The following is a 23,904-nucleotide window of genomic DNA, read 5'->3' as shown; positions in this document are numbered from 1 at the left end:
CCAGTTGTAAACCTGGGTCATCAAGGCCTAAATTGGCCAAGTTTCAAAATCAGACAGGTTTATCTTTACCTTATCTATAAAATGCGTATAGAGTTACAAAATTATTAGTACATTCCAAAGGGTCTCATTTCTCTTTATATTTGTTTAATTTTACTGATTTCACTAATCTTCCATTTTAACAATGGTGATATGACTTTTTTTTTCCCATGAGTATATATGTAGAGGGTAATGTTGTCTGTTGTTCTAAGGATATATTTAATGACTTGTTTTTGCAATTGTTTGTTCCCATTGTCAAAAGAGACTCAAAATATTAATTCTTACTGTATATGTTGGGTTTCTTCAGGGATCCTTCATGTTGCTCTCCATAACGATTAATAGACTAAAACATGTTAATAAAAAAGGTTATCTGCATAAAGATATTGGAATCAAAAGTATGCCTGATGTGACATGTGACACATGTGATTCCGTTGGTATTCGGCAATAGTGGCTGATCAATAGGGTTGCCAATTCCGTGAAAAATAAATAAGGGACACCTCATTGGCAGGGCCGGCCGACCCGATTGTCTTCCCAGTGGGGTGGTAAATTGTTTTTAACCTTTATTTTTGAGTGATATGAACACATGGAAAACAAATTATTATTCAACAATTTATTTTTAATACAAAATAACAGAATTAACAGAATTAAATGACTATCTTTCTTAAACAGAAACCAGTTTAAATTAAAACTGTATAAATTAATAAAAAACAATAGAAAGCAGAACATTCCTCTTGTAATAGTGCAATAAGAAAAGTGCAAACATAAAGTGTGAGGGAAAGTTGTTGCTTTGTTGTCTTCCAGTATCTTCCAGTATCTTCCCGCTTTCCGCTGTCATCTCATTGCCACAGAGCAGGAGAGCACCTGGGAATAAGTTTACCGTAAATTTTCATATAAAGCGCCATGTTATTCATTAATTCCATTCATATTTTACACATCATTTTTGATTCTCGATAATACGGGACAAAGTGCATCCCGTTTCAGCTCAATACACGTACTTTTGTTTCTAAATACAGGACGATTCCGTTTTGATCACTTTTTATTTCATAAAAATGAAATAAAAACTTGGACACAGAGTCGGGCTCAGAAAATTATACTTGTGATCTTGAGATAACTTAAATTGAGAAAAAAGATACCTTTGTTCTCTCATGAACATAGGAATATTATGGAAGGTCAATGTCTGCTTTATTTGATCAAACCTGGTGTCAGTCTTCAGGATTGCTTTCCTGAGTTTTGGGGAGAGTCAGTACTGACTAACTCGCATATGACGGGCATGGATTTGAACGTATTAGTTTCTGTTAGAAAGGCTTTCTGGTTTTGTAGCACATGGTTACATTGGAAATGAATCTATTTTAACCCAAATTGTAATTTTGTCTTTAACTCTAAGGCCTATAACAACTGAAAAAATAATGTTTCACATCAGACACAAATGTCTCGTGGGCCAAAGTGCTGCCTTTAACCCAGTCAACGATCTCAATGACCTTCCTCTCTGGACTTTGTTGCTCTTTATGCTGTTTCCCACTAACTGAAGAAATTAAATTTGTTCTCTTATGGTGAAGAAATTAACTCATTATTATGTGCCTTTGTTGTCTTATGGTAACAAGATAAATTACCAGTTTAGACAAAAAAAAATAATTTCAGTATAATTACATAATAACTTGTGATCGTAAGCTACAAGCATATTTTAGAAATTCCAAGCACAGCTGTTCTAAACTGTGTTGTTAATTGTAAACTTGTTTTTGTCATCATTTCACAGGCATTGCTCAACACTCAAAACAAACTTAGAGCACTGGTTCCTAATTTCACCTTCAACTTGGGATTTTCAGGAAAGTTCTACCACACAGGTATGAAAATTTTGCATTAGTCTTTCAACACACCTTTCTATGAAACATTCTCTAGTACAGCTTTGGAACTTTGGATCTATTAGGAGGAAAAGTAAAAGAAAAACACTGGAAATGCATTTTATCTGTTTCTGGCAGGCCTTATCTCAAGCACGCAGTTAAAACATTCCTATGCAGTTCAGAGGGGGTTGAGAGTCTTGCTCAAGGTTGCTTCAATGGTAATAAGTCATTATTACCTTCCCAGGCTAATCCTGCTAATGATATGGGGTTTGGACAATTAACTTTCAATCACAGATCACATGAAGTGACACTTGGGGGTTATTGCACCCTTCAGAATTTTCTACATTTCTGCATAAAATTGATTCAAAACACCAGTAGATTTTGACACATGTCCTGAAAGTATGCAGAGAGAACCCATTCAAGCCATGAAATAAAAATGTAATATTTGTGTATTTGTTTATTCAGGAAAATGAGTCAGTATTACATATATGTAAAGTAAATGTGCCTCTAGGATTACAGGTTAATTTTCAAGGCCAAATTAGAGTCCATTTGTTGAGAACTGTTTCCAATCGATATAATGAGCTCAGGTGTTGTTTGGTGCCCTATTTTGTTAAAACAACACATGTATATGTATGTACATGTGCACACACGCAAAAGTTTCCCAGCAAAACATTGCCACAAGATGGTCAATGCTATATACTACACCTGTCAGTGGTCATGTTTTGTGTGTCACTCACTCACTCACTCACTCACTCACTTACTCACTAACTGTCAAGAACGATACAAATTTTACTTTACAGAATCCGGCCTGAAACCCCCACAGCAAGCATGAACGTGATGGTGGCAAGGAAAACATCCCTTTTCATAGGAAGAAACCTTGCTTATAATCACGGGAGCACTTGCTTGACACTGCCACTGACATGAAAGCTATATTTAATGTTAATTATCTCATATGTGTGTGGTGGTTACATGTGTATGTGTTTTCAGGTACTGATGAGGAGGATCTTGGAGATGACATGCTGCTGGAGCACAGGATGGAATTTTGGTGGTTCCCTCACATGTGGAGCCATATGCAGCCTCATCTGTTTCATAATGTCAGCGTTCTAGCTGAGCAAATGAGACTCAACAAGATCTTTGCTCAGGTTTGCTGGATTGTTACAAGTCAGTCAGAGAAGTCAGTTTGGTGATCATTTTTATTAATGAAAGTGGCAGGAGAGATGATTTTTGCTGAGTATTTCTAACAGTGGAGCATAATATAGCTGTACGGTATATTTACATCATCAATCAGACATAGATTCATGTATGTATTATAAGGAAGTGAAAACTTATTTTTTCCTTTTAAATGTATTGCACAAATGGATATATTTTAGAAAAGCACATAACTGCGTATAGTAATTTCAACAATTCACACTCCACGTCAAGGCAAAAACTCAGCCATGAACTGCAAGGTCTGTAGAGTGTAGGGAGCTGAACACTTTCAATACTACATCTCCTTGCTTCCTTGCTCTTTGCCTTTCTCTTTAATTTCTCTTCAATTTCTCTTCACCTTTTTGCCTGTCATTCTGCAATCATTGCATTTACCCATCCTTTCTTCTCACCACACCTCCTTCTCTCCAGGAGCACGGGATTCCAACGGATATGGGCTATGCAGTGGCTCCGCACCACTCTGGGGTTTACCCAGTTCATAGCCAGCTCTACGAGGCCTGGAAATCTGTATGGGGAATTAAGGTGACCAGTACTGAGGAATACCCTCATCTGAGGCCAGCACGATATCGGCGTGGCTTCATCCACAATGGCATACAGGTCAGTTTACAGTCCATAACCAATATGTGCATTTCTGTTTTTCTTACTATGAGTATATGCTACCGGTCAGACATTTTAGACCACCCCAGTATTTCAGTTTTTTTTTTTTATTTATTAGGGATGCACCGAAATGAAAATTCTTGTCCGAAACCGAGAACCGAAAATGAAGAACCCAAGGCTGAAAGCCAAAACACTGAAAGAAATTTTGACAATTATTAGTACCATTGCATTCATGGCTATGACTGTGTACTAACCTCACTAAAATCAAGGCATTACAATTTCATAAATTAATAGTAATATTTCAAAGAATAAATCAGTTACAGAATTATGAAAATATTTATTTAGCACATTCCAACAATGCACAATATAAAATAAAATAAAATTCTAAATAAAATGTTTAACTTGACCCCACGCATGTGTATATTAAATAATAATGGAGCAGAAGCTTTTGCAGCTGGAAATCAGCATCGATCCACTGTGCGGTTAGACTGAGCATATTTGTTTTTATTTTTATTAAGATCTTTATATAATAGGGTCTTTATATAATATTTATATAATACTTTATATAATGAAATAAGTCCACGCGTCAGACATGCCTGTGCTGGCTGCGGTTGTTGCTTGTGTCATCACAGCATCCTGTTTCAGCCATGTTGTTTCGGTGATAAAAGTCTTTTGGTGGCCAAATATTCGGTGCATCCCTAAAATTTATGCAGTTTAATGTTTCATTTTACTCTGAAATTAAAGCATAGAACACATAAATAACTGAAGTTAAAAAAAAAATCATGTAATTAATGTATAAACCAAAATGTATTCTAAACTTTCAACTCATCAAAGAAGCCAATTTGGCAGGTATAACATGTTAACACACTTGTGGCATTCTTTCAGCAATGAAAATCATTTTTTTTTCAGAAAGTTCCTCCCAATTCTGTTGCAGAAGTTTCTATAAATGTGTGTCACTTGTAAGGTGCTTTGCTTTCACTCTTCTGTCCAGTTTACCTCTAACCAGCTTGATGGGTTTTAAGTCTGGAGACTGTGCTGGTCATTCCATGTTTTCAAGTGTGCCATCTTGTTCTTTTTTCCTCAGATAGTTAAAGTAGTCTGGCATAGCTTGGACTAAAGTTTTGGGTCATTATCTAGCTGTAAGATAAACCCCTGACCAACTAGGCGCATACCGGAGGAGGGTACTTCGTGGCGCTGCAGAATGCTGTGCCGTTTCGGTTTAGGGAGCCAGTCACCGACCCTGGATCCAGCTGCACACTTGCACCTGTGTGTGTGTGTGTGTGTGCGTGCGTGTGTGTGTGTGTGTGTGTGGCGTGTGTAAATAGCGACATCTACCGATGCATGAGATGCATGTAGGGCATCAGTAAAACAACAATATAAACCGAAAATAACCTAGATTACAGTGGCATGGAAAAACTCCCTTTTAGGTGAGTTAGCTGGTATAATGATTGGACATAAGAGGTATCATAGGCATGTTGGAGAATGGTACATTCAGGTCAGAGTGGATAACTGCCATGAAGACTGGCCTGCAGTTATTATTTGCTTTAAATGAAAGGCGTCTTGTTTGGAGATGAAAACACAATGCATTCCGGTATCAGAATCTCATCCGGTCCATGATAAATGGCCCTGACTTGGTAATGTGCTTTTTTGGGGCTGTTTTGCTGCATCTGGGCCAGGATGGCTTGCCAACATTGATGACCCAATGAATTCCGATGTATGCCAGCATAGACAATGTCAGGACGTATGTCCATGACCTGGAACTTAAGAGAAACTGGGTCTGCAACAAGACAGCAACCCCAAGCACATAAGTGGTTCTGCAAAAGAGTGGTAAAAGAGAAAAAAAATGAATGTTTTGGAATGGCCTAGTCAAATTCTTGACCTTAATCCAATAGAAATGTTGTGGAATGACCAGAAGCAAGCAGTTCATGTGAGGAAACCCACCACAATGTCAAAACTGAACCGGTTCTCTTCTGAGGAATTGGCTAAAATTCTTCCGGGACACTGTAGATGACCATGTCTACTGTCAGGACTATCTGCAATTTTTTTGATTTATTTCTATGCACAAAAGTAGAACATTCTGAGGGGTGCAAATACTTTTAAGCGGCACTGTGTAAATCAGAGTGGAAAAAAATTATGCGACAGTCTAGTCCATTTTGCCGAAAATTCATTCCAGCAACTTAAAATGGTACTCCAGTGCTTCCCCTACCATTATATTAGAGCATAGGCAGGAATGATGAATGATGTTACAGGCAGCATAAAGTTTCACCTATAACACTTTCACCTCTGTCTCATGTGCTCAGAGTGAACTTGCTCTCATCTGTGAAAAGCACAGGGGTCCAGTTGCGGATCTGCTGATTCTTGTGTTCTATGGCAAATCAGGCTCCATGGTGCCTGACACAGGGCCCACTGGAGGGCGTTGTGCATTCGGGCCACCGTCATGAATTCTGTTTCTTATTGTTTGGTCAGAGACATTTACACTAGTGGCCAGCTGGAGGTAATTTTGTAGGGCTCCTTCATTGCTCATGTTCCTGCTGATGGGTTGAGGACCTTCTATAGCCCTGTCCAGCTCTCCTAGAATAACTTAGCCTGGATACCAGACTCTCTGACTTCGCAGAGAGTCTGGCCTAGATCCATTGGCAAACGTTTATTTCCTGGTGGGAGGGCACAGTTTGAGGTTTAAAATCATCGGAGTTCCTTTAACCAATCACTAACGTTTAGTAATGACGTATGTTATGCGCCGGAGCCTTCAGGCTCTGCTGCCTCGTACTTCCGCTTTCAAGAACGCAACAAGTAAACAAATCGCTACTCTACCATCCCCCATTGCAATTAAGGACGCGAAATTGGAATAAAAGTGCTGTAATGCCAGGAAGCATATCCACAACGGAGCGAATGGCTTCGAGTATATCCGTCTCCGTTCGTGTAAACATTTCAAACTCGGCGCGCAACTGAAACGTAATCGCTCTCAGACCCGCCCTCTGTTCGCTGATTGGTTCGCCAACCAGTTGGCCGGAGTAAACGTTAGCGGATCAAGCTATTCCAGACGGAGTACTGTAGGGAATGCAAATAAGCGGAAGTACGTAGGCAGGCGGAGCCAGGCTAAGAATGACTGCCTGTCTCCTGGAATCTCGTACATGTCTTGAGGCTGTGCAGGGTGACATGGCAAACACTCTGGCAATGGCACGTATTGATGTGCCATCCTGAGGGAGTTGGACTGCCTGTTCAACCTCTGTAGGGTCCAGGTATCGCCGCATGCTACCAGTAGTGACACTAACCCGAGCCAAATTGGCATCAAAATCTTACAGCCCTGGCTACCCGCCTAAGATGTATAGCAGAGAAGAAAATCCAGGTAAATAAACAGGATATTCTCCACTGAACCATCTAAAGTCTGCTCTCAGTGGCAGAGTCTGAGAACAGACCCATCAAGGCTTGAGACTGAACAATACTGGAAAAATATATGGGAGAAACATCATACAACGCCAATGCACAGTGGCTAGTGGACCTGAGAGCAGGATCCAGTTACCATCACAATGGCAGACACATTGCTAAATACATGGGCAGACCCCAGAAAGAAATTGGTAGGAAACCCAGGGGAATAAAGCGCCAACTACTGGCAGATAAAGTAGTCAGCCGAGACTATAAGACCAGACAGACCAACCTGTGCACTGCCTGGACTGACTACAAGAAAGCCGGCAACTCAATGCCTCACACACCCTGGAATGCTTGAAGCTGTACAACAAGGACTGTAAGAGCTTTCATCAGTAACAATGGGGACTGCGGAAAACAGTGCTAGAGGCCAACTTCAAACTAATTGCGCAAGACAGATGCTCTGTCCCAGCTGCTGTTCTGCATAGCCCTAAACCCCCCAGTCATAAGTGATGATGATTGGCTAAGGTAGGGTAAGATTTCATGGTAAGCCAATCAGCGGCAGGTAGGGTTGCAAAATTCCGGGAATTTTCAAAGTTGGAAACTTTCCATGGGAATTAACGGGAATATATGGGAATTAACGGGAATATATGGGAATAAACAGGAATAAATAAGAAATTTACAAAATTGAAGGTTGGCCCTTAACAGGGAACTTAAATATAGTTGGGGGGAATATATTGTAGCATAGTCTTGGCTAAAACAACCAGATTTAATGCAAGTACACTCCTCAATCACATGCACACAGCACACTGCTTACTGCAGGGCTATTGAGGCCACGCCCCCTACATGCACTGTGCATTCCTCCATCACATGCACAGGTGATTTCTTGAAACCTGGAGGCCACACTTTTGAGCTCAAAGCACAAGACTATTGAAGCCACACATTTGAGCCCGCGGACTATATAAAGTCAAGTAAGTTTTGATAATATCATGGGGTAAATATATTTGATCTATAACGTTATTAATGTTTAACTTGCAAATATTAAATAAAAATGTATTAATACAGTAGCTAACTATCTGGTAAGTTAGGTGCTAAATGAAAGCTATTTTTCATTTCATTGACCATTTAAGAGGCTAGCTAATTATGGTGGTAGCTACCTCAAATTTGATGCTGTTTCTTCTGACTCCTGCAAGACGGTTTTCTGTAACCATACAAGAATTTATACATCAATTGTCATCCCTAAATTCCCAATAATTCCCATAATTCCCATAATTCCCATGGAAAGTTTCTAATTTGGAATATTTCCAAAATTCCCCAGTTTAACTTCCCATGGAAAGTTTCTGGAAATTTACCGGACATTTTCCACCCCTTTGCAACCCTAGCGGCAGGGCAGTGTTCAGTTGGGCGGTGTTGTTTACACACAAACGCGCGCATAGCAGTATCACACAAGCGATCAGAGATCAAGGGTGAGTTCGGGAGCATTCAGAGGTAAAGTTGCCGTTTTCAAGGTGGAAGTATAGGCACTACTTTAACCTCATTGAGATCAAACGCAGGAACGTACACGTAAAGTGTACTTTATGCTTTACGCAATAGTTACTTTCCCTGGTAATTAGTTACTTTTATAGTGGAGTAATTCAGTTACTAACTCAGTTACTTTTTGGGAGTAACTAATAACTATAACTAATTACTTTTTAAAAGTAGCGTGCCCAACACTGGTCAAAAGTGAGTGAGACATTGACTCACTGATCCACACCACCAGGATTCGGATTGGATAAATGTGGTTGGATGATATAAGAAGAGGGAAGGTTGTCAGAACAGCAAAACACCGAAAATGATATTGAAAAATGTTGACAACTACAACTACCTTGGAATTCCTTAAGCAAATGGAAACCTCGAAGAGGCCAAAAAAAGCCTGCCATGGCCAAGTACGTATAGAGAGTGAGGCTGAGGAGTCAGCTGAATGAGAAGTAAAGCGTTACCAATAGATTGAAAAGCGCTGTATAAATCCAAGGGTGTTTACCAGATCAATGGATCTACAAGATCAGTAGAAGCCGGGGTCTCGTACACCAGGAGTGACCCATGGTGCAGGCTGTGCACAGACGCCCCTGAGTAAATCCAGCACATAACAGCAAAGTGTAAGATGCTAGCAGGCAGGACAGACATGGAACACCATAACCAAGCTGCTGGAATAGTGTACTGGAACATCTGGGCAGAAACATGAGAAGCTCGAGAAATACCAAGGGCTGAAAGAAGAACTCCAAAAGATGTGGAGGGTGAAGGAAACAGTAGTCCTCATGGTGAACATTTGCGGCAGTGAACCCCAAACTAGGAGAGTGACTTCAACAGATTCCAGATACAAAACCTGAGATCTCTGTCCAGGAAAGTGCAGACTAAGAGCAGCTAAGATGCTGGCCTTGCAGTGGCAGGCCAGAGATCTGTGTGCCGTGTTGTGGAGATGCAGTTCAGAGGAAACCAGTCACTCCTTTCTCATTCTAACTTGGAAAAGTTAGCAGAACGGTGGAAAGAAGTAAGGGGCCACAGAGAGTGAACGAGAGGTATAGAGGAATAAGAGAAAACAATTGAGGTGCTGTGGTTTTATCACCCTGGGTCAGTTCAGGTATTATCAGATCCGGTTTCAGCTGCAGAAAGTGTGACTGTCAAAGTAAAAGAATTTTACCTTAACAGTTCACTAAACTATCACATGAATTGCTGAACAGATAGATACTGTGTATGTAATATAATATTATGAAAAAAATAGGGTGTTGGATAAACTGGAGTAATTCTGATTATAATATAATACATTTTGAAATGGTAAAGGGTTTTGCTGGAAAGTCCTAATTTTTGTTAACTGATTCAAAAATAGACACTGAAGAGCACATCGATCGTACAAATATACACCAACCAATGAACTTTTTTGTGTGTGTTCCAGGTGTTGCCCAGGCAGACTTGTGGTCTGTTCACACATACAATCTTCTATAATGAATACCCAGGAGGCTCGAAGGAGCTGGACAAGAGCATCAGAGGAGGAGAGCTCTTCCTCACTCTCCTTCTCAACCCTGTAAGAGAACCAATATCAATGCGCACACCACAGAAGGGACTTGAAACCTAATGCTCGTTTTGTAAGAATTATGACTTATTTTAATTGAAGGCAAAAGCTGAGGAGACTTCATTTGGTAGCATAATAATGTTAAAATTGTGTTTCTCAGAAATTGTCGAGAATAATTGAATGGGTCGAAATTGGTAGTTTTTCTGTCCAAAATATTACCGATTTTTCTCCTTGCAGCTTTTAAAACGAACACACTTACCACTTATTTCTGTGCTAGTATTTAGTTTAAAAACTCTACTTTTTTTGTCTTTCAAATAATTGACATTATAATGTTTTTATATAATCTAGTTTTAATGCCACCTGTCCTATAGCTCTAGGAATTTCTTACTAGATGTTAGACCTGCCAGTGCATACATCTTGTAAACTGTAAGTTAACTGCATATTTGCACCTTTGAATCTTTCTCTTTGATATATACAAATGCTTTGATTCATTGATGGTTCTGGAGGTTACATGTCCTGCTTTAATTTTCAAAAAAGTATTTGGCGCGATATTGGCCTTTGTACTCTTGCAGTTATCGGATTTTATCATATGAACTGGCTTTTTGACATTTAATACATAAAAGGAATTTTTGCAGGAATTATACAGTGATCATTAATGTTGCAAAATTTGTGTTTTTGAAACATGTTTATCTGAAAACAAACTCTGTTAACTTAATAGTTGGTAAAAGTTTACCTGCTACTAACAACTTTTATGTGTAAATTTTGTCTTGTCAATCCAGATCAGCATCTTTATGACCCACCTGTCAAACTATGGCAACGATCGTTTGGGTTTGTACACTTTCGAGTCTTTAGTGAAGTTTGTCCAGTGCTGGACCAACCTCAGGCTGCAGACTTTGCCCCCCGTCCAGCTTGCTGAGAAGTACTTCCAGATCTTTCCAGAGGAGAGAGACCCACTTTGGCAGGTGGTTATATTTATTTGCTTCTTGAAATATAGATAATTTTTGCCAAAGATTTATCTTTGACAGGAATAGCTATAAAGTTTGTAGCATCAAAATTCCCTTTTTGTTCTTACCTCATAATCAGTAATTGAATCATAAATTGTTATTTTGGTTACAGCTGCATGACAACAACATATTTTTTTTTTTTAATTCCTTTAATTCAATTTTATCTTGAATTATTTTATTAGAAAAAGTTTTCTTTATGTTTGTGATCAAAAAAAGGATTAGATATCAATAAATGTAGCAGAACCACTGAAATTAAAGCATATGGATGAATGTACCCAATTCTTGATGATGATAATATTTTTCAGAACCCTTGTCATGACAAGAGACACAAAGATATCTGGTCTAAAGAAAAGACGTGTGACAGACTTCCGAAATTTCTCATCATTGGACCACAGAAAACAGGTAACAACTTGGATACAAAAAGTATACACACCCCTGTTAAAACAGAAGGTTTTGGTCCTGTAAAAAAATATACTGATAATATGGTTGGGCGATATTAACAAATAACATTTTTTGGTAGAAAGACATTTTACAATATGTATCTTGATTTGACGGTTCCATGTCAAAGGCACAACTGTAAACGGACACTCTATTCTAAAATCTCTAGATACACTCTAAATAAAAATGTTCTTTGAATAAAATGAAAATAAAATGAATAAACAAATGCTACTTTGTCTAAGTAAATTAGCAATGCAGCATGTACGCTGGCGGTGTGCCTTGCTAATTTAACACCCGCCTACACAACAGCAGCTACATGGGAACTATACACATAGATTAAAATTTAAAATAGTTAACAAAAATTATAAGATTGAAACACTGAGCACCATATTAGTTCTGAGAATGTTCACATACACACACTACTTTTAGTTAGTTACATCTGCATGAAAATGCCAAGAACCCCGTTGGACAGGACTTCTGCTGATGTTTTGGGTAATTTTATGCATAAATGTAGAAAAAGGAGGAAATACCTGTCTCAGGTCCATCTTTGCACAACCTGCACCTATGGTCACTTCTGTTGAATCAGACCCCGGCTTCCATTTTGTTATACACTGTCTGGCCAAAAAAAAAGTCGCCACCTTAATTTAACTAACCAAATGGGTACGAGCCTCCTATTGGATATTTATTGCATGGGTGATTGTTTTTCAGCTGACAACAAGTTGTTTAACCCCAACTGATGCAATGAGTTTCTCAAACAACCACATCGTGGAAAAGATGTTAGTCTGTTTGAGAAGAGTCAAATCATTAGCATGCATCAAGCAGAGAAAACATGTAAGGACAGTAGAAACTAAAATTGGGTTAAGAACTGTCCAACGCATTATTAAAAACTGGAAGGATAGTGGGGAACCATCGTCTTCGAGGTAGACGTGGTCGGAAAAAAATCCTGATTGACGTTTGGTGAAATCAAATTGAAGAAAAACAATAGTTGTACTCAGGGCTTTGTTTACTAGTGAAAGTAGGAGCATTTCCACATGTACAATGTGAAGGGAACGCAAGGGATTGGGACTGAACAGCTGTGTAGCCTTAAGACAACCACTAAAACCACTAGAGCAATGGAAGAAGGTCATGTGTTCTCATGAGTCCAGATTTACCCTGTTCCAGAGTGATGGTCGCATCAAGGTAAGAAGAGAGGCAGATGAAGTGATGCACCCATCATGCCTAGTGCCTACTGTACAAGCCTGTGGGGGCAATGCTATGATCTGGGGTCCAGCAACCTTTTTTTGACCAGGCAGTGTATGTTGCTCAGACTTCCACTGGTGCTTTGAGTTATTTTAATGCAGAAAAGTATAAAAATTCACAGAGGTGCAAATACTTATGCACTGTATATGTGCATGTGTGTCTGTGTATATATGTATACAATATACATACTGTATATGTACCGTACACTGAAGTTAAATCAGACTAAACCTCTCCTGTTTTAGGTCAGTTATTATTACCAAAAGTATCTCTATTTGCTAAATGCCACAATAATGAGAGAGAGAATTTGTTAGGGAATTTTTCATTACTTTCTTCAAAGTCAGAAAGTTTACATACATTTCCTTAGTATTATTTCCTTATTATTGTATGACTTGGGTCAAACGCTTTGGGTATCCTTCCACAAGCTTCTCGCAATAGTCTGTTGGAATTCTGGTCCATTCCTCCTGACAGAACTTGTGTAACTCAGTCAGGGTTGTAGGCCGCCTCGCTTGCACAGCCTTTTCAGATCTGCCCACAAATTTTCTATGGGATTGAGATTGGGGCTTTGTGATGGCCACTCCAAAACATTGATTTTGTTGTCATTAAGCCACTTTGTAACTACTTTGGCGGTATGCTTAGGGTCATTTGGAAGACCCATTTGCACCCAAGCTTTAACTTCCTGGCTGATGTCTTGAGATGTTGCTTCAATATTTCCACATAATGTTCTTTCCTCATGATGCCATCTATTTTATGAAGTGCACCAGTTCCTCCTGCGGCAAAACAGCCCCACAACATGATGCTACCACCCCACATACTTCACAGTTGGGATGGTGTTCTCAGGCTTACAAGCTTCCCCCTTTTTCCTCCAAGTGTGACGATGGTCATTATGGCCAAACAGTTCCACTTTAGTTTCATCAGGTTACAGGACATGTCTCCAAAAATTAAGGTCTTCGTCCCTGTGTGCATTTGATAACTGTAATCTGGCTTTTTTATGTTGCTTTTGGAGTAATGGCTTCTTCTCCGCTGAGTGGCCTTTCAGCCCATGTCAGTACAGGACTCGTTTTACTGTGGAGAATGACACTCTATTACCAGCTTCAGCCCGCATCTTGACATGGTCTTTAGCTTTTGTTCTGGGGTTGATTCGCATGTTTTGGACCAAAACACGTTCATCTCTGGGACATAGAACCCGTCTCTTTCCTGAGCGGTATGATGGCTGGACATTTCCGTGGTGTCTATACTTGCGTATAATTGTTTGAACAGATGAACGTGGCACCTTCAAGCATCTGGAAATTGTACCCAAGGATGAATCAGACTTGTGGAGCACCACAGTTCTCTTGCTGATATCTTGGCTGATTTCTTTTGATTTTCCCATGATGTCAAACAAGGAAGCAGTGTGTTTGAGGTGTAGCCTTAAAATACATCCACAGGTGTGCCTCCAATTAACTCAAATGTTGTCTGTTAACCTATCAGAAGCTTCCAAAACCATGACATCATCATCAGAGATTTCCTTCATTGTTTAAAGATACAGTAATCTTTGTGTTAGTAAACTTCTGACTTTGAAGAAAGTAATAACTGTATATAAACTAAATGTGTGCATAAGGTATGTTCGTATGTTCATTATTTTTCATATCTCATTTTTACTCAAAGGAACTACAGCACTTCATTCATTCCTGAGTCTCCACCCAGCAATCACCAGCTCCTTTCCAAGCTCCACCACCTTTGAGGAGATTCAGTTCTTCAGTGGAGTATACTATGACAATGGGATTGATTGGTAAAAGCAGAACCTACCTACCATATACTGTCTTTAGAAACTCCTTAATACAAACAAATGAGTGGTGTTAATGAGAGGATCTTGATGCTATACTCAGATCACATATTCTACATGTAATTTTTCTAATGCGATCCACAGTCAAAACTTAGTCATATTAGTTAGGGATCCATGCAATGACATTGCAGGATCTCTATTGTTTTTTAGGAGTCCATGTAACAATGTCGCAGGATCCCTATTGATTTTGTTGCGATTTTTTAGGGGTCCATGCAACGAGTTGCAGGATCCCTATTGATTTTGTTGCGATTTTTTTAGGGGTCCATGCAGTGAGTTGTAGGATCCCTATTGATTTTGTTGCGATTTTTAGGGGTCCATGTAAACGAAGTTGCAGGATCCCTATTGTTTTTCTTACGATTTTTAGGGGTCCATGCGAACAAAGTTGCAGGATTCCCTATTGTTTTTCTTCCGATTTTTAGGGGTCCATGCGAACAAAGTTGCAGGATTCCCTATTGTTTTTCTTCCGATTTTTAGGGGTCCATGCGAACAAAGTTGCAGGATTCCCTATTGTTTTTCTTCCGATTTTTAGGGGTCCATGCGAACAAAGTTGCAGGATTCCCTATTGATTTAGTTGCGACGTTGTGTAACGATGTTGGACGTTGTTTTTTTCTTTTTCCCTAAAAGTGTCTGCTCAGGACAAACTGCAAAGGCCAAAGGCATCAAAGTTGGTAACTTGGTAGAAGTCCTAGCATATCACTTTGCCAAGGTGTCAATACACATGCCTACAGCTCGGTGGTGCTACAATAAGCCAATTTATATTTTGGCTCGTATCTCGACAACCGTGTGCCCAAGAAACAAAATTCTTTCTCCGTCTGATTCCTTATATAGCCCTGGTTCTAAAGAACTAGGCCACGCCCATTTCCATCTGCCTTTTTTTTCTTTTAACACCATTTTTAAAAAAAAATGCACCTCAAAGCTATATCAACTCCTCCTAGCCCGTTCATCCAATTCTCACCAAACTTGGCATGTATCATTTATGGACAGATAATGAAAAGTTCTCAAAAGAACTTTAGTTAATGACTAATTTATTTTTACGGCGTGGCACAGTATAACTCCAAAGCTAAAATTTTGTGAAGTATATACCCAAAATTAATCAAACTTAATATCATTGATATGATTCTGTACAAGCACCGCAAATTTTGTGACCCCTGGTCTCTAGGGGGCTCTATAAAAGCAACATTTCAAAATCCCAAAAACTGCAATAGCTAACATCATGAAATTTGGCATACACAATCTGTACAATATTGTGTAGACACCCATCAAGTTGCGTGACATTACGTCAACAGGGGGCGCTACAAGTGACACGGAAACATTTCATATGACTAAGGCCCATAACTTTTGAAGTATTCACCCAATCCTTATGAAACTTAGCACCGTCATTATAATATGCTTGCATACAATCATGCCAAGTTTTGTGAAATTCGGCCTGTCTGACTCTCATTCACTTGTCAGTGAAAGGATTCCTCCGCAGACACTTTGCCACCTTTCAGGCCGTGTCTGACCCACTTATGCCCACGGCATGAACCCCTTTATGATCGCTTGCGATCATCTAGTATTACATTTTGTCTTTCCCTTTACTTGAGTGGGTGTGCAGTAGTGCAGCAGATCTGTTGCGAACAGTACCTGGTGTATTATGCTGTTCATACTTGACTGCCAAGCAAATTATACCAACAAAAGACTAACTGTAAAATGTGATAAACTGAAGAAACAACCTCAAACACAAAATCAGACCTTAGAACAACCAGTTTAATTCTGGAAGTTAACAGTCTCAACACTTATCAGAGCAGAATGAAATTAAATCTGCCAAACATCCAGAGAATAAGGTAAGATAAGGTAACCTAAGCTAAGCTAAGCTAAGACTTTATTTATCCCCGTGTGGAAAATAGGGAGTTACAGTAGCAGGGAACAACAGTGCAAGATACAAAAAGATACAAAAAAAATAAAATAAGGTAGACAAGAGAAACTATATAAAAGTAAATAAATATAAATATAAAAAATATTTATATATTGCATCAGGTTTTCAGTAGCTAACCAAAAGTTGAAAGAACCAAGGAGTGTGAGTAGAGGGTTGAGGTGGTAAGGACATATTGACATTCATGGTGTTTCATATCAGTCTTTCTGTTTCCTAATTAAACCAATACGCTGTTATTCAGATGGTAACCCAACACACAACAAAACATCAAATGAAATCATCAATGACTGTGACTCCTTTTTTTACCTAATATATTTGTGTTTTCCTCAGGTACATGGATTTCTTCCCATTCCCTTCCAATGTCAGCACAGACTTTATGTTTGAAAAGAGTGCCAACTACTTTGACACAGAGGTAGCTCCTAAAAGAGCGTCTGCCCTGCTACCCAGAGCCAAAATCCTGGCAGTTCTTACCAACCCCATAGACAGGGCTTACTCTTGGTACCAGGTAAAAATTATGACACTCTGCAACATCATCTTTATTGCTGATGAAACTACACGCTCATCCACTGCTGCGTCAGACTGCACATATTGTTTATAACACTCGGATCCCTCTGTGCTGTTTTGTCTACGTGTATTAATGACCTCAGCACCAGAGGGCCCATCAAGACCCTGTAGCACTCAACAACACTTTCCATGCTGTGGTGACAGCAGGCCCATCTGCCCTGAGGGACCTGCTCGCCCTTCAGAGACGCTGCCTTAATCCTGGGGCCTATGCTACCCATCTGGAACACTGGCTGCAATATTACCAACCCAGCCAGGTATTAGATTTGAAATTAAAAATATGAATGGAAAAGGTGTATTGTTCCATTTCACAAAGCATTTTATGTTCTCTTGAAGTCAAATGTGTTTGTTTTTTTATGTGAAATAATCCAGCTAAAAGCTGCTCTTATCAAGGTAACTCTAGTAACTAAATATTGCCACTTGGTTTGACAAATGAATTGTTTTGTATAATTTAACCATAAAAAAGTTTCAGCCTGTGCATTTGTGTGCTTACTTGTTTATTAACATGTTTTACAGACTCACAATCAACTCAGGCTAACTAAGTGAAGAGTATGCCGTTGATCATAACATATATACTGTACACTGAAACTGTTAATTCTCTGATGTCACTAACATGTACAATACTTGAATCTTAGCTCTACAGAAAATATTACTGTGTGCCTGAAGACTTGGTATTGCTGGAGGAGGACTAGTTTGGTCAAAATAGCCTTAAATGCAGAATTAATGCAAGAGGATAATCTTTAAGTTCTTAAAGTTGCATTCAATCAGTTATAGTTAATTCTTTAAAATATCTGCCCCTTGATGGACACTAACTCTTTGTGTGCCTCAGCTGCACATTGTGGATGGGGCCCTGCTGAGATCCAACCCAGCACTGGTGATGGAAGGAATCCAGAGGTTCCTCGGTATCACTCCGATCTTCAATTACACCCAGGCTCTAATGTTTGTAACGCGTTCACTTGCATACGTGCAACTATACACACTGTTCATCTAGAACAAATATACTTACAGTTAAAGGTTTTGTTTGTAACAAAAAAGATTCACCACTTTTGTGAAAGGTAATTATTTTATTTTAAAATAACATACTATGTGTCTACAGGTATGATGACAGCAAAGGTTTCTGGTGTCAGCGAGTAGAAGGGAGCCGTGCCAAATGTCTGGGGAAGAGCAAGGGCAGGAAGTACCCAGAGATGAGTCCTGAGGTACATGTAGACCTTATAATATCATCATCTCATCCACATAATGTCAGACATGTGCAAGGTCTTTAAGGGATACTTCTGCTATTTTTTTAGTCATTGTTTTTATCAGTAATAAAAACTGGTATGTCACTCTACTCCAAATCTCAACACAAACATTTTTAAACCACAGGACCTCTCCACGGTCATTTTTTTGCACTTATGTGCAACCAAGCTATCGGCAAAAAGCCCCTGCAAAGTCCCATTGTTGCAAAAAGAGGTTACAATTTGCCAAAGAACACATTGACTGACCTAAAAAGAAATGGCACAATATTTTGTGGAATGATGAAACCAAGATTGTTCTTTTTGGGGCTGTCAAAATACTTGAAGAGGTTGCCTTATACCAAAGAGGATATGCCCCTGGAATGGAACAAGACAACGGCCCCAAACAAAGCAGTAAGGGTCCAGTATCTTGGTTCCAGACCAACAAGATAAATGTTATAGCAAAAATGCTGTTTCTCAGTTAAAACCAAGAAATGCAGAGGAATTGTGGAATGTAGTCCAATTGTTGTGGGCTGGAATACCTGTTCACAGGTGCCAGAAGTTGGTCGACCCCATGCTACACAGATCTGAGAAACACTTGTTACACAACTAAATATTAGTCCAGTGATTCATGGGAAAGCTAAATCTTTAAGCATTTTACAATTAGTACAGTAAATGTATGAGTTTGTAAAGAAAAATGCAGACACTTTTCAGCCATTTTTCTGAACAGGCTAATATTCATTTTTCTTCAGTTTCTTCAAGTAATAACACATTTAATAAATATGTCTTCATGTTTTGATTTGGAATAGAATGTGCAGTGTTACCAATACATTTGCATTTATGGACTGGACAAATGTTGCATTTTTACACAAATGTATGATGTTATATTGAAACTGTGAAAACAATAAGTATTTTCCAGAGTATTCTCCTGAATAACCTCAAAGGTAGCGCATGCACAGTTATAAACTGCATTTGTGCTGTGGACTACTCAGTGAGGTCTGCATTTGGCGAAGGAGATGAGTACTCCGATGGTAGCTTGGTTCTCATTAACAGTGAATGCAGGTGCATTTGTTCTTTTCGGCATAGCCGTCTAGTAGGGCTATGGAGCTGAGCTTGCCATATGGAAGACCCTTTTGTCTCTCAGTTTTTGCTTGGGATGTTGTTCTGTTTCTGATGCCATCCACAGCACTGCTGCATCTCCTGCACCCTGATCTCTCTAACTATGGGTCGGGCTGAGGGTCAACTCACAGAATGTTTCTTTTAATTAAAACCCCAGCTAAAAGGAATGTTTGAATCTTTGACAGTCCTAATATATATATGTATATTTGAACAGGTGGATGAAGGAAATATTGTCTCTTAATTAAATGATCAATGTGTTAGATTTAAGGAGTTTTAGGAGGATGTGTAATATGTATTTTTTCATTAGTGTATATTCACCTGAAAATAAGAATCATTGTGTCTGTGTGTCTGTGTGTCTGTGCGTCTGTGCAGTCACGTGCCTTTTTAACAGAGTATTACCATGAGCATAACATGGAGCTGTTGCGTTTGCTGAATCGGTTGGGCCAACCTATTCCTTCCTGGCTGCGCCAAGAGCTCCAGGGCACCAGCTGGAGCTGAGACAACAAGTTGTCACACGCACAACAACACACTGCAGAAAAGTTGGGACTGTATTCTGTGATTGATTCAACATTTGGATCTGGATTAGACTTGGACTATCTGATCTGGAATCATCGTCAGCACACACTGAAAGAGCTACGAGGTCTTAGCTGAGAGTGTTGGTGCCTCTGCTCCATGGAAAACTGAATGACTGTACAACATGAGATTTAAAAGTATTGGTTACTATTTGGGCAAGATCATAGTGGACTCACTTCTCCTGATCTGTTGCCAGCCTATTGCATTGGGCAGCCTGGTAACACATGCACAGACAGACATCTCATCTCCACAAGAATGATCGTAAAGAAATCCATTTTAAGTAAGTGAAAAGACAATGGCCAAATTGTGGTTTTGAACCAGACAGTACAGACACATAACTCATATCCTGGTGCAGTTTTCACTGTTACACATAGACATACTTGCAAGTCCAGCCAGCTGTTGGGGTGCTGGGTTCCCCATTGTTTTTGTTACTGTAGTGACAGGCATTCAAAACAGACTTTATAATGACAGCTCAATTTAAATATTATGTGATTTGGCATGTCACTGTTAGTGATAAGTTTTATTATACTTTGTTCGCTAGGTAAAATTGTTATTTAAATGATCACAGACTGGTCTCCATAGTAATTAGGGTCTCCATTTTTTTTTTCCCCCTCCGATATTCTTACTTTTAACCTGCATAGCATAGTTTTTTTTTTTTTTTTTTTTTAAGTATGTCATGCATGTTAATACAAATATAGCACCGTACACAAAATACTGTTGAGTTAAAACTGGTCGACAGGACTGAAGTTGATACAAGGTTTTGCTATTTCTGAGCCAGAACATAAATTTCACTGCTTGTGCTAAATGTCACTTGTTTGTACCAGCTGCTGTGGCTCATGGGTACTTAAACATGAAGTTATTACATACCAAACGGAGGGGACAAGATTAAAGTCAAAATTATATACAAGCAGCCTTATTCCTGGTTGAATAGCCACATCTTTTAAACCTTGTATCCCAAGTTCATAACTCAGGCTTTCTGTTTGGAGTATCGTAGCTGAGAAAACACTGATTTCCAATGATCTTAACCAACTCGGATAGTGGATGAGGACCTTGGCCTAGCGTATGCTTATTGGTTTGTCATCACTCAAGAAGTATTTTCTTTAGTGGCAGAGAGAGCTTTATGCTCTGCAACTTTATGAAAACACAAGCAATGGAGAAATGACTGGCAAATAAAAAAAATAGATTTGACAACACATGCTACAATACAACAGAAATACAAATACTCAAAATACCAGCCAGCAAATAAAGAAGTCCAACTCAAGTAGTGCAAATGACAACAGAAATGTTTCCAGGAGACTTTTTGCTACTCATCAGTGATGATGGAATTTTGATGATGTTGTATTTGCAGTGCATGTGAATGTTTGCATGTGTTTTCTGAAACTGCAGTGCGTTGAGCTCTCTGTGCCACCATAGTTGTCACTATTTTAGTAGTGATAAATAAACTGATGTGGAATAGCCCTAGACCAGAGCTACTTAAAACCTGGGTAAATGTGGGTTATACACTGTCTGGCCAAAAAAAAAGTTGCCATCAAAAAAGGTCACACACTAATATTTCATTGGACCGCCTTTAGCTTTGATTACAGCTTGCATTGCCTGTGGCATTGTTTCGATGAGCTTTGAGCAAGATTTATTTCCATCCCACTGTTGCATTAATTTTTCACCAAGATCTTGTATTGATGATGGGAGAGTCTGACCACTGTGCAAAGCCTTCACCAGCACATCCCAAAGATTCTCAGTGAGGTTAAGGTCTGGACTCTGTGGTGGCCAATCCATGTGTGAAGATGATGTCTCATGCTCCCTGAACCACTCTTTCACAGTCTGAGCCCCATGAATCCTGGCATTGTCATCTTGGAATATGATCCATTGATGGAATAACCTGGTCATTCAGTATATTCAGGTAGTCAGCTGACCTCATTCTTTGGGCACATAATGTTGCTGAACCTAGACCTGAGCAACTGCAGCAACCCCAGATCATAGCACTGCCCCCACAGGCTTGTACAGTAGACACTAGGCATGATGGGTGCATCACTTCATCTGCCTCTATCACTTCTCTTCTTACCCTGATGCGCTGGTTCCCCACTATCCTTCCAGTTTTTAATAATGCGTTGGACAGTTCTTAACCCAGTTTTAGTAGTTTCTCCAATCTCCTTAGATGTTTTCTCTGATTGATGCATGCCAATGATTTGACCCTTCTCAAAAAGACTAACATTTTTTCCAAGACCACGGGATGTGTCTTTAGACATGGTTGTTGAAGAAATACAACTATTGAGAAGCTACTCATTGCATCAGTTGGGGTTAAATAACTTGTTGCCAGCTGAAAGATAATCACCCATGCAGTAATTATCCAATAGGAGGCTCGTACCTATTTGCTTAGTTAAATCCAGGTGGCGACTTTTTTTTGGCAGTATTAAACAGTAGCTACATTTACATGGACATATCTTCTAGAATATTCCAGAAAAGTCCATATACCTTATCACACTGACAATTTCTATTTTCACCAGTTTACCAAAACATACAGTTATATAGTGAATATAGACTTAAATGTGCAGACTCTCAGCATTAATTAGAGCATTTACATCCATACTGGAGGGAAAGGTGTTTTCATAGCATAACATTTTTATACGCAGACCTGTTTCGTCCACATGGGACAAATATGTGGATTAAAAATGCATTGATTTGGACAAGAGCGAACCAATCTGAACAAGCGTTTAAATGTTGTTAGGCGCTAATACTTCTGTAATCCATTGAATGGATTATCGCCCCTCTCAGTCCATTTGAAGATTTCTTTAAATGTGGCCTGATCATATCTGTCTGATTAGCCTGCTTGGGGAATGCTAGTGTCCATGTAAACGCTACAAGACAGAAAAGCCCTTCACATGGCATTTCCTAGAAAAAATAGCAAATTTCTAAACATACATTACTAATTTCTAAACACACCCCACTCGCACGTTTGTTGCCAGCTAAGAACTGAACCCACGAATGTCACAGGATAAGAAAACAGACATCAGTATGGAGACCTGTCAGGTGGTGCCATCTTGTTACTTTGTGTTTATTTCGTGTAAATGTCAAAAAGGCCAACACTGTATTATCTCAAATAAACACATAGAGAGCTTTGAATGATCTCAACCGCCTTTTTGTTTTTTTTTTCCTCTTGTATAAACATTGAACCATAATATTTTATAGAAACCTAACCTTGACATTACCAAGTGCAGGATTGCATGCATTTTGCAAGTCATTCCTACAAGAACATACTAATAATTACTTGAAATAACCTTTTTTTTTATAAGCAATCACAGACAAGTTAGTTGAACAATGTATGTGGTTTATGTAGTCAGAGTATACATAGTGTCCATAATGTTAAAAACATAGTCATCTACAACGGGAAAAAGACAACACTCAAGCCAGAACGATAAAAGAGATGATGTGGATGTGAGCAGAAATGGAGTATTACTTGCCCCAACTCATGTAAATTCTGAAACTGCTGAATAAGAGGTGGACATGACATGGTTGTTAGCATAGCATATGAGAGGCCCCTAACAGAATTAATAGTTACTTCTCTTATTTATTTTATTTATTTTTTTCAGTTTTTCAATTCAAGTTTATTTATACCAGTGCCATTAACAACAAAAAAAAAAATGTCTGAAGATGGTTTATAGGAGAGGTCTTGTAAGGGGGCTTGTGAAAATATGTTTTATTACACAATTTTTTCATATATAAACTACAAAACAGAACAAAATTCCCAACACGGTTGTAAAAGTTCCCATAAATATGTGGCACTTGTTAGGGTGCTTTGCTTTCACTCTTTTGTGCAGTTTATCCCAAACCAGCTCAACGGTCTGGAGACTGTGCTGGCCACTCCATGTTTCCAAGCTGCTGGCTTTCAGCAAAACCGCCCTAGACCATCATACTTGCATCACGCTTCCTCCTCCATGTTTG

General features: G+C 39.1%; 1 protein-coding gene across 2 annotated transcripts in view; it reads left to right on the top strand.

The window, feature by feature from the left end:
* Positions 1–23,489, top strand: part of LOC311500805 (bifunctional heparan sulfate N-deacetylase/N-sulfotransferase 2-like) — a 68,124-nt gene extending 44,635 nt beyond the window's left edge. For both annotated transcript variants that reach the window (XM_084562398.1, XM_084562399.1), the window contains exons 5-16: positions 1,790–1,877; positions 2,862–3,016; positions 3,492–3,677; positions 9,970–10,098; positions 10,866–11,048; positions 11,396–11,492; positions 14,412–14,535; positions 16,832–17,006; positions 17,149–17,319; positions 17,892–18,001; positions 18,159–18,261; positions 19,768–23,489. In XM_084562398.1, coding sequence (XP_084418524.1) covers positions 1,790–1,877; positions 2,862–3,016; positions 3,492–3,677; positions 9,970–10,098; positions 10,866–11,048; positions 11,396–11,492; positions 14,412–14,535; positions 16,832–17,006; positions 17,149–17,319; positions 17,892–18,001; positions 18,159–18,261; positions 19,768–19,893 — 1,647 coding nt within the window. In that variant the 3' untranslated portion in view covers positions 19,894–23,489. The remainder of the gene's footprint in view (positions 1–1,789; positions 1,878–2,861; positions 3,017–3,491; positions 3,678–9,969; positions 10,099–10,865; positions 11,049–11,395; positions 11,493–14,411; positions 14,536–16,831; positions 17,007–17,148; positions 17,320–17,891; positions 18,002–18,158; positions 18,262–19,767) is intronic.
* The last annotated feature ends 415 nt before the right edge of the window (positions 23,490–23,904 follow it).

Source organism: Chelon labrosus (assembly GCF_963514085.1).
Source record: "Chelon labrosus genome assembly, chromosome: 15".
Lineage (NCBI taxonomy): Eukaryota > Metazoa > Chordata > Actinopteri > Mugiliformes > Mugilidae > Chelon > Chelon labrosus.
Note: the sequence above shows the minus strand (reverse complement) of the source record. Positions and strands in the feature narration are given on the sequence as shown.